Raw genomic sequence first — 12,323 nt, forward strand, 5'->3', positions numbered from 1 at the left:
ACGAAATTTACATATTAATTTCTTTTTGGCTAAATGGCTTTCTCATAATTTTAATCGGAAGATTTTGAAAAAAAAGGAGCGGGGGAGGAGGTCTAGTTGTCCTCTAATTTTTTGATTACTTAAAAAGGGAACTAGAACTTTTAATTTTTTACGAACGTTTTCATTAGTAAAAAATATGCGTAACTTAAGAATTAACTTACGTAACGAACTTCTATATTTGTATGTTTTTATTAGGAATACAAGGGGGTTCATCCCCTCGTCAATACCTCGCTCTTTACACTAAAACTTGAATTTTGTCCCAATTCCTGAAGAATGACCAATGAATCACAAAGGCCGTAGAATAAATGGATGGAATTACTTAAATACTTTAGCGTAAAGAGCGAGGTATTACGAGAAGGTGAACCCCTCATATGCGTAATAGTTCCTGTTCGTTTTAAGTTTTAATGCTGCTCCTTACTTTCAGTTGAAAAAACTTTTCATATTTATTTTTTCATTGTTTTTATAAATGATGTTAGAAAGTCCTGCGCCCCCTTCACTGAAATTCTCTTCTCCCATGACAAATTCCTCCATGGAAAGATCCTCCCACGTAACCTACCCTCAGCTTCCCTCCCCCCCCCCAAACCAAAAAAATCCCCCTGAAAACGTCTGTACACTTTCCAATAGCCATTAGTATATGTAAACAACGGTCAAAGTTTGTAACTTGCAGCCCCTCCCACGGGGACTGTGGGGGAGTAAGTCGTCCCCAAAGACATAGCTATTAGGTTTTTCGACTATGGTGAATAAAATGGCTATCTCAGAATTTTGATCCGGTGACACTGGGGAAAAAATAAGCGTGGGAGGGGGCCTCGGTGCGCTAATATTTTTTGGTCACTTAAAAAGAGACTAGAACTTTAGGCACTAAAACTTTCAATTTCCGTTAAAATGAGCCCCCTCACGACATTCTAGGACCCCCCTGAGTCGATACGATCACCCCTGGGAAAAAAAACAAAAAAACAAATAAACACGCATTGGTGATCTGTCTTCTGGCAAAAAATGCGAAATTCCACATTTTTGTAGATAGAAGCTTGAACCTTCTACAATAGGGTTCTCTGATTTGCTGAATCTGATGGTGTGATTTTCGTTAAGATTATATTACTTTTAGGGGGGTTTTCCATCTATTTTCCAAAATAAGGCAAATTTTCTCAGGCTCGTAACTTTTGATGGGTAAGACTAAACTTGATGAAACTTATTTATTTAAAATCAGAATTAAAATGCGATTCTTTTGATGTAACTATTGGTATCAAAATTCTGTTTTTTAGAGTTTCGGTTACTATTGAGCCGGGTCACTCCTTACTATAGTTCATTACCACGAACTGTTTGATTTCCTATGATTTGTAGGTTATTTTGGTTTGGGAAGTTAAAACCCTGTCTCCATAACAAAATTCAGGCATTGATACCCGGTGGTGGAATTCAGCAACAATACATGATGCAAAATACTATATAAACAATTTCCGAAAAAAATATTCGTTTTTTTTTGGGGGGGGGCGGAATTACCAAGTGGGAGATCCTTAAAAAATCCAGTTATATTATCTTTCAATGCTAGGATAAGTTACTGTGACACTGAAAGGTCTATGAAAGAAAAGGTATTCGGTCACCAAAGCCTTCCCCCGCGCTTTCGTTCCTAGGGAAAACATTTACTTTATTTTTCTCCCTTTTCTGAGGTAAGACATCCTCGTTTCATAGAAATATCACCTTTCTTGGTAATGGAACAAACATATATAATTACAAGAAATTTACCTTGTTATCTTTCTAATTAGATCTACAGGTCAGGGCAAGAAAATGGGGAAATTAATACAATTTAAAAAGTACCATTTTTTGTTGCTGCTAGACCGGGCGAGCTTCACAAGGTTACATAGAAGAGACACAATACGTAGCTGTAAAAGTTCTAAAGCCAAACTGGCCTACCATAATAAAACCTAAAGAGATGCCTCGAGAAAAAACAACAGGTACATGGGCATTGGGAGAAAAGAGAATAATCCCAACGAGTATTTTACCTGTAGAGATCATTTTTGAACAAACTCTTAGCTAGAGGAAATCCTTGTAAGTACCTTGTTGCGGCTGAGTAGATAAAGCGGCACCTGCAAATCGTGGATGCTACGGTTCGATTCCTAGCCGTGATAAGGGAGATATAACTAATATAAATAAATATATCATAATTAAATAATTCTTGTAAGTTTATTGCAGTGGGCACATGTTCAGTGACAAAGGTGGCTAAAGAACAAAACATAGATAATGTACACACGATTCATAGTCATATTGACACTTTGTTCATGTCCTGCATCAAGCATTTTATTGTCACAACAAGCACTTTTGTGTATCTGCTCGGAAGTGATTCTCACCTTTCTACTCAGTGCTTTCAAGGATCACATCCTAGCACAGCGTAAGTAATATATAAATAATAGCAAAAAGTTTCTTTAAAAATGATACAGACTAAAGCGTTCGGAAGAGGATTTCCCTCTGCACTCAGTGGCTCAGTGGGCACTCTTCAGAACACAAGGAGACCCGGACACTTTTTCTGAATGCGTCGAGCCCTGGGCAAAAAGTCGAGTTTGATCTCCGTTACAAAGAAAAGGATAAAGCAGTGAAAGGAAGTGGCAGGAATGACAAAAGAACTGTTATCGAGGAAGAAGCAGCGCTTTCAGAAGAAGCTGCTAAGAAAGGAGATTTGAAAGTAGTCTATCGCCAAACGAACGATATAGTTGGATATAAAACAAAAAGCTAATCCCTTGTAAAAAAAAAAAAATGAAATGGTGACACCATTTCAGATCCAAGGAAATATGACAAGAGGTCTTTGCTATGTTAAATTCTAATTTTGAACCGAAGTTACAACATATTTAGGAAAATCGCCCAAAGAAGCTTGAAAAACTCACTCAGCCCCCCAAGCTCAGTTCTCTGTTAAGAAGTTGCGTCATTATCGCACGTTGCATGCACAAATAAGACGATTTACTAACAACCTGAGATTGATCCAAAAGCTTTGAACATAAAAAACCCCCTCCACTAAAGGGTAGGCATGTGTACGCCCGTGTTTGAAGCCATAGAAATTGGGTATCTACAGCAGCCAAATAGGTCAAATGTTTTTGAAAGGTAATTAAGGCTAGATAATTTATCTTTATAACGTCAATTAAATAGACTACAATTAAGTTTGCTGATATCATTTTCCATGCCCAGCAGAGAAGACGTCAAATCAAATATACCTTCCCCTCCCCTCTCTGGGGCAGCTTTGATTACACCCCAAAGAGTCTCGTAACTTTGTAATACGACTGTGACTGAGCTTCCTCTTTTTGCCCAGAATTCTCTTAAAAAAGGAAGAAAACTCTGTTTAAGGTTTCTGAGAAATTAAGAAAAAATATAATTAAGTTAAGAAAATAAATTAAGAAAAAAAATAAATGTAACTTACCAAGGTTGTTACAAAACCGTGCCATAAAGTCCCCAGTAGTAATCAAACTGACATTTGTCCGAAGGCTGCTTAAAATCAACTTGAAAACTCTGCCAATTTCTTTTTTGTTAACCCGTGAAATAGCACAGATTTCCTATAAAGAAAAATAGCAATTTAATATTAAGGATCAAATATTAAGAAATTTTTTTTAAAGACATTCACAAAGACCGTGGGTGTTTTCGTCTAAACTAATCCTGAGGCAGTTTTTGAGCAATTCCGAAAAATGTTTGAAAAAATATGTTTTTCTGTTTAATTATTTTTTTAAAGTAAACTATTTAAAAAGAAATTCCACAATACAAGTTTTTCAAAGAAAAGAAAAGAACTCAATTAAACCGAAAATGACCAAAGATAGAATCAAATAATCTACCAAGCATAGAACTGCACAAATCAGCATCAATAAGTAAATGAAACCCAAAAGGAACAGAAATTATAAATAGCCGAGTCAAACTCAAAACGAGCAGAAATTAACATGAGTAGGATTCAAAACCCCCTATGCCTTCCCAAGACCAGAACATAATTTGCACTTTACTGAAAAAAAAAATGAATGCGCATTGTCAGTTCAATATGCAAATGTTGATACTTATTCCTTAAAATGTTAGCGTAAACAAGTCAATGTAAAGAGTCCAACCCATACTACTGCATTCCCGGCAAGCGATGCGTAAAAGATTTCAGCGGCGCCTTCTCGGAAAAATTGGCAAGCCCATACTACAGCATCCCCGACAAGCGATTCGTTGAGGATTTCAGCGGCACCTTCTCCGAAAAATTGGCAAGCCCATGCTGCAGCATCCTCGACAAGCAATGCGTTGAAGGTTTCATCAGCGCCTTCTCCCAAAAATTAGCAAGCTGAGATACTCCTTCGGAAACATAAACAACCCCTCAGTGTAAGGTGCTGGAAAGTCCATTCGATGAACATATAACATATGTTCATACAACGAATAATGAACATATAACATGTAACATATAACAAATGTTCATATAATAAAGAACATATGTTCATAATGAACATATAACATATAACATACAACATAGACACCATGTGCGTTTCAGAAACTCGAATCAGCGGCATTGTCCAAGGCTGAGATATTAGAACTCCTGAAGACGAGTCTTCTTTCTCATTTTTCAACTCCGGATCCCTTGATGGATCTGCGTATCATGGTGTGGGCATCATTTTAAGCCCCCTCGTATCAAGGCCACTTCTAGAGTGGGATCCTATCTTAAATAGAGAAGCAAGAGCACGATTCAAAGGCCACCTATTCAACATATCAGTTATTGTAGTTTATGTTCCAACCAGAGACACAACGAAGAGCGAAGCAGATCACTAAAATCAATCATAGTCCGATAAAGTTTTTTTGGGTCTTACTGCAAACTATGAGCTTTTCAATTAATGCTCGGGCAAGGGTTTGCCAAGGGGCAAGTGAAAAATTACATTTTATATACGGTTCCCTAAGCTCATTCGGTTTTGACTTTTGAAGTTACTTCAAAGCATTTTGTTTGGGTCATTCCACATAAACTCAACCAAGAAATGGTGCCCACATTTATTTTGCAGGAAAAATAAAATATTAATTTTGAGGTCATCTGATGGTTACTGTTTTCAGCGCCCCTATGATGTTCAAGTGACCCGCTAGTGCTGGAGAAAAAAGCAAAGAAAAAGAAGACACGTCAGGGTGTCAAGCACTTTTCGTAATTCCTAAGAATTCGTTTCGTAATTAATTATACTATTGAAATGAAAAAAATAGCATCTATCACTAGATTCTGTGATGCCGAATGCAATCTAAAAAATTAGATGCCTAATGAGGGAAAGGTTGAGATGTCTAGCGCACGTTCCACGGATGAAGGATTATAGATTGCCTAAGATGGTCCTTTTCAGTGAACCATCTAGAGCTAAACGGAAAGCAGGTCGTCCACAGTTGGGGTGGGAGGATTTCATAAAGAAAGATCTGAAGGGAATGAGAACTTCCTGGGAGGGTGTAAAGAGGGAGACTTTGAATAGATTGGGATGGAGGAGGAGCGTACGTAGCTGTGTTGGCCGCAGGCGGCTGGGTGCTGCGATCAGTTATTAGTAGTAGTAGTACCTACCATTAACGAATCATCTTTGTGTTTTTTTCACTTGGTATTTTTTTCGCTTTTTTTTCCATTTTCAAAGGTGACTGGGAAGGGGTGTATTCAAAAAGGGGATTTTTAACACCAGTTTAAGGGTTTCCTAACAAAGATACTTCACTGGTAGACCTTTTATGGTTTCAAGCCTTTTCATTCCAGAAATTACATTAAAATCGCGTTTTGGTGTCATAAGGTGTTTTATGATGGTGCTGTCCTACTGAACAGTAAAAAGCTTGTAAATGTAAATATTAACTTTCAGAATGATCTCACACAGCTCTCTATGATGTTCTAGTCCCTTATTAGTAGAGGACAATATAGAAGAGAAAGAGAGACTTATCCGCACTTCCAGCTCTTTTTAAAAATCCCATAAATTTGTTTCCACAATCAACTTCTACTATTAAGATGAATTCAAATATCTACAATTTCTGGATCAGTATTAAAGGTAAGTTTTTCTTTAAACGAGGTTTCAGCTGCAAGGGAGTTGAGTTGATTTTGGAGATAGATTTATTTCTAAAAGTTTCATTTAATTTTGAAAAGTTATCAGGTTACCCGAATGGGTAATACAAGTTAGAAACTATGAAATAGGCGAGAAGCAAATTTTGAGCTTCTAATCAGCGCTAGTTCAATCTTATTCTTAGGTATTGAGTCGAGTTGGATCAAACAGGGCTTGATTTAATTTGGAGGTGAGTTACATAAGGTTAGAATTAAACGGAATTTAGTTGAACAAAGGTTCAGTTGAGTGGGGTTGAGTTGCACGGGGGTTCAGTTAAACGGGGGTTGAGTTGCACGACGGCTCACATGCAGGGGGTTGAGTTCCATGAGGGTTCAGTTGCACGAAAAATGACAGATTACCAAAGATTTTGCTTTTTGGCCACCTATCTGGGGCCAAACAAAAAAGCAATACGCCCCCGAGCGGGGTAGGGTGAATCATAAGAAAGGATTTAAAGGAAACTGTAACTTATTGGGAGGGTTTAAAGGGTGGATTTTGAATAGCTTGGGTTAGAGTAGGAGTGTGCGTAGCTGTGTTAGCCTCGGGCGGCTTTTTTATTATTTCAGTTTTTTTATTAACTTACACAGGTGATCAGTTTGAGTATACCTTCAATATTTGTGTTTTATAATAGGAAAAAATGTGTCGGAAATATTAAAAAACTATTATATTAGTACATTTTACTTAGTTTAACCATAATTCCATAATTTGAATATATTTCCAAGGATGTTTTTTTAACACTGACTACGTTTGTTGATTTTTGGCTAGATATGTTCTATAGCTTATTTCTCAATAGCTCGATCATTAATACCATATTCAATAAGAAATATGGAGTCACTAGAATCAGTTCAATTATTAGGAAAGCATTGGATTGGGAAAACGGATTTGTACACCTTATCAAAAGACCGGATTATTGACTAATTAGACATGTGCGTGACTCAGATATGAAATCAATAAACTCGATAACACATACATTAGAGAAAGCTTATAAAGATTTATGGCTGATTTGTGTTAAAATGTACAAATTATCAGAGTCAACGCTTTAGCGTTGCCTACAGTAAAGACCATAAGGCTTCAATGTTTTACTATTATCATTTTTTCCACAGGCACCTCATATGGAAGGGGAAATCGTATAAACTTCAGAGGCGGGTCATTCGATTGGAAGCCCCCCCCCCCGCTCTTTTTTCGCCATATGCTCCCGAAAAAAACTATAAGATTGTCATTTTATTAAAAATCGTTCAAAGATTAAATAACAAAAACCCCGGGTTGATACAGCCCCCCCCCCCCCCCCGAATCCTGGAGACAGGTTTTGTAAGTTATGCCTCGGGGGCATATAAAGTTTTCATGAAAGGGTTTTTAAAATAGTTCAAAGATCAATTAAGCCTAACCCCCCCCCCACTAAAAAAACTTACTAACTATATTCTTTTCCAAAAATTACGGGAGATGACCCCTGGCCCTCTATGGTAAAACAAGAAATCACAAAGAAAAGAAGAACGAGGACAATGAACAGCCAGTGAAAAGATTGAAAATTATGCAAATATTTAGGTCAAGACCCCCTCTTGATCGTCCTCAGTGCAAAATAAACTAATAAAAATATATAAAAAAAAAACCTAAAACAAAACACAAACGGTGAAAGCGTACACTTTTTCCGTTACTGAGAAAGGGTCATCATTTTTTAGCTTTGTGTTTTGTTTTAAGGTTTGTTTTTTTATATATTTTTATCAGTTTATTCTGCACTGAGGACGGTCAAGCGGAGGTCTTGACCGAAATATTTGCATAATTTTCAATTTTTTTTCACTGGCTGTTTATTGTCCTCGTTCTTCTTTTCTTTGCGATTTTGTGTTTTGTCATGATTAGCCAGTGTGGTCTCAAAATTATTTAGGCCCTCCATTGTCCAACCCCCCCCCCAAAAAAAGCAACTTATTAATGATAGTTTATTCCAAATCTTAAGCAAGCTGACCCCTGGCCCCCAATAGCGCGACCCTCCCCCCCCCCAAAAAAAAATAACGATGTTTTACTCCAAAACTTATGGGAACTGAACGATCACCCGACCCGCTCGTCCCCCCACCCTCAAAAAGGAAACACGATGTTATACTCCGAAACTTATGAGTGATTCCACAACTTATCTTCGTAGAAGCAGAAGTATATTTAAAATGAATTTCAATGTAAGATAGAATTGAATGAGAATTTCTATTAAGTTTCTATAGCTGATGATTTTTACGGAAAAAGAAAATTCCATGTTTCTTTTTCTTTGATTTAGGGTTAATGAAGTAGTTGTTTTGAATGTGATATTTATTGATATTTGTTATCTTGAACGGAATTTTCTTATTCTGAAGTACAGTTTGAATGACACTTAGGGAAAATCTTAATCAAAGACCGCCACCACCATCTTCATGGAAGTTGGATAAAGGTCAGGAGACAATCAAACACAAATATTACCGAAAAACTGTCTAAAATATAAAAGAAAATATAAACAGAAAATGTAAAGCGCCTAAATTTAGAAACAAAATATTCCCATACATAATAAAGGAATAATAATGAAAATGACGCTGATTCGTAGTAAGGCACGATTGAGACTGAAGGTGTCCATCCGCCTAACTAAATAGAGACAGATTAGCAGATCAGGAAGAAGGACATTGGTCTTGAACCTCCACGAGATAGCTATTAAAGAAATTGGTTGAAGGAATTACGTCTTGTAGGACACTCTTCAAGATGGGTGTGATCTTTATCCAAGACGTTGGAGCTATAGTTTTATCAGGCGGGAGTTTTAGGCGAATGAATAAGAGGAGGATTTAGGAGGAGGACTAAGGAGTTTTAGGCGACAGGGAATATATACCACTAAGCGAATGAATACCATAGTTGCCAACTACAAGCATTGGAAATTATATAAATGAATCTAACGCATGTTTACACCGCGAGCGACAAGAACTAGGCTGTTTCACATTGACTCAGCGTCAATAAGAGCGCTAGAAACTATAACACGAGGGTTGGAAAAATCCAGTTCCTAGTTTGAAACCAAATTGGTGGGTGTAATGGGGGGTAACATAGTTGCTTCTGTTTCATCAAAAAAAGAAGCTCAAAGAGATCTCAGAAAGAAGTTGCAACTGTAATAGAACTAATACAGTGAGTTTTTATCTCTCTCTAACGGACGAGAAGGAGGTATCCAATAAAGAAAGCTGGTGGCAGAGTGCATTGGGGGAAAATTATCTGCGTCAATAGCGTAAGATGCCGAGTAAGAAGAAGACTAAGAATTTTTAGCTACACATCCCTTATAATCGATACCAACGGAAGGCTTCAGTTTTAATTGCTGAATCACTTTTCAATTGAACCAAATGAATCTTTTTTGTATGTTGTGGGGATAAGTTTCACACATTATAGCTAAACCATCACCTTAAAACTATCGCGTGAACTTAAAACTCACGGCCCTCATGAAATAAACTAACCATAAACAGTAAGAGAAATCGCAATAAGAGAAAACTTAAATTTGCTCATGAGAAAAAACAAATAACCATCGCCATCTAGCACAACCCACAAAATTCATAGTTTAAATGTAAAAAAATAACTATCAGTTTGTTGTTTTATTTTCTCTATTTCTTTCATTGTTGCTTTACATGAGAGTCATTTTAATCAATTAAAGTGTGTTCAATCTAAGCTTATTTGGAATATTTTAGTTAAAAATTTGAAGAATCGCATTATTAACGTATCTTAAGCGTTTATTACAAAATTATATTATTTCTTTCAATGTGCGTGTGAACTTTGAAAAATAGCTAGAAAGAAAAAAAGAATAAGGGGAGGAAGATGTTGAGAAAACCCCAAACAGGTCTAAGAAAACATAAATAACAAATAAATAAAAAGAAGATCAGATTTGAAAACCAAAGAAAGAAAAAACTCGTCTTCTTCAAACTTAATCACCCTACGTCAGAACCCAAGAATATGTGTTAGAAAAATTAATTTTGTAAGGATAGGGGGATTTCTAATGCGAGCGGTTTTATCACATTTTTCTCAGAAACCGTGGGACAGAATAACAATTTGTCGAATAATCAACTGAACACGGCCACATATAAAGAGCAGTGACAATCATAACAGGAAGTAGAGCAGTAAAATATATCCCAACACTGGAAAATCCGAGGCTCGAATCATTACGAAAGAGGCTTGACCACTTAATGAAAACGTTGCGGGCCTCACCTCAGCACCGCCACATCTTACCACCAGATGCTGCAGTGAATGACCGGACTAGGTCAAAGCTGTAATTAAACCTTGTGAACTTCAAGACAAACCGGTATCGAAACTTGTTCATCCTCTATTTTGTGGAAGTGTATAACAAGTCATAGTGATTTAATATGCGTTTTTATTGTTTCAATGTTTTGTAAAGATCATGTAAATTAGCCTTGTACTAGATTCAGTGGCGGTTCTGGCCTCTCTTGCGCCGAGGCAAAATCTTGATTAGCCCCCGCCAACCCCTGTCTCCAAAAAATTTTCAAGCCAAATCATAGCAAAATTCGCATACGTTAACAAACTTTACATTTATTCAAAACTGACTTTTTCTACTTTAGCCTCGGCAAAATTATTAATTATCTTGACATCCTGTTAAATAGGAACATCTTAGAATACAAAAAAAAACTATATATAAAACACAAATCAAAATTAAGTAAATTCAATCTACCTACTCTAATTTTCAAGGAACGGTAATGAAGATATGCGAAAAATGAATAATTCACATTTAATTTGCTTATGCTTATTGACAACTGTGCCTTCTACTTTATTTTAATAAAAACAAATTTTCAAAATTACAAAATGATGATAACCGTTAGATTTTTTTATTTGCATTATTTGACCCCTAAAATTTCTGCGCCCGGGGCAAGTGCCCTCCCCCTTAAAACCGCTTCTGGCTGGAGTGTATGTATAAATAAAATCTTACTGAAAAAAAAACTTTTCATCCAACATTGCTGTACTAACTAGTTCTTGTAACCTATCTTCAGTGTTTTCTTTTAACACCTAGATCATTAATACCCCGTTCTACAAGAATCATGGAGTCGAGAGAATCCGTTCAATTATTACAGAATCGTTGGACTAAGTGAACCTTGTAGGATTATTGACCAATTAAGATATATATCACAAACGGAAAGAGACAAGAACCAAGATCTTCATTATCGCTAGGGTTATTAGTTTTACTGAAATATGGCAGATGATTTTGTGAAACATCGTGTCAATGATGGGGAGTCATTCTTATTAGAATCAGCTTCTTATTACGTTCTATCTACAAAAAGGAAAAGACCTTTCCAATAACGGAGTCCTACAAAAATGAGGAAATCACTATCATAAGAGTTTGTGATAAATATCATAATATTTTCTTTTTCAGACCGGAGAGAAAGTTGTTATATTATGCAGTAGAGATTTCATTTATGCAGTTAATATTTACAATATTAGTATAGTATTAACTGCTAACATCAACTAATAATAAAAACAATGTTAATTAATAATATTATTTGTTAGTAGTTAATATATATTAACTACTAGTTAGTTAACTACCAGTTAGTAGAACAGAGCTTTGTAGACAAAAGGAAGCGTTGCCCAACGATTTGTTTGAAATAAATACAAAAATGAATAAAAAACTCACATATTAGACAAATAACCTAAGCATCTTAAAATTAAGATTACCCGAAAAATTACTTAAAAAAATACAAAATTACGTATAAAAAATTGCTTTTGTATTCCCCCTTCATCATTTTTATTGACAAAGTTCCTTTACAGCCAAGTTACAGTATTATTTACATAGTATCCAAAATTAGCCATTACTTTCTACCGTCCTTATATTAATTAAATTTAAAAAACTAAGTTTTTCCGTGGGAAGTAGAGCGCGAAGTTGAAACTTAAAACGAACAAAAACTAATACTTCACAACCTATCTAACATATAGCAGTAAAACTAGTGCAAATAGATCAACTGATTCAGTTTCAAATGGAAATTTTTTCACTAGGCAGTTTTTTTTTTTTTTTTTAACACGTTTTTCAACTTTAGGTTACTATGAGCAGTGGTTCATTCTTAGCTAGGTTGCAGCTACTGCTGCAACCATGATAAAAACGGTAGATTCCCGACCGCTTATTCCCAGACATAATTATGTATTTTATTCTTTGTTTAAGTTTTTTTAGTTAGTTTTCATTTTAATTTACAAATTCTTTTTAAGGTTTATCATAAAATTTGATCATATTGATTAGAAGTACCTGGCATATATATATTTAAATTAAGTATAAAACCCAAATGAAAA

General features: G+C 35.7%; 1 protein-coding gene across 4 annotated transcripts in view; it reads right to left on the reverse strand.

The window, feature by feature from the left end:
- The window catches only part of LOC136037726 (transcription initiation factor IIB-like), a 177,904-nt gene that overhangs the window by 58,512 nt on the left and 107,069 nt on the right, over nucleotides 1-12,323 (reverse strand). For all 4 annotated transcript variants that reach the window (XM_065720497.1, XM_065720496.1, XM_065720498.1 and 1 more), the window contains exon 7: nucleotides 3,437-3,569. In XM_065720497.1, the coding sequence (XP_065576569.1) occupies nucleotides 3,437-3,569 (133 nt within the window). The remainder of the gene's footprint in view (nucleotides 1-3,436; nucleotides 3,570-12,323) is intronic.

Source organism: Artemia franciscana, chromosome 17 (genome assembly GCF_032884065.1).
Source record: "Artemia franciscana chromosome 17, ASM3288406v1, whole genome shotgun sequence".
Classification (NCBI taxonomy): domain Eukaryota; kingdom Metazoa; phylum Arthropoda; class Branchiopoda; order Anostraca; family Artemiidae; genus Artemia; species Artemia franciscana.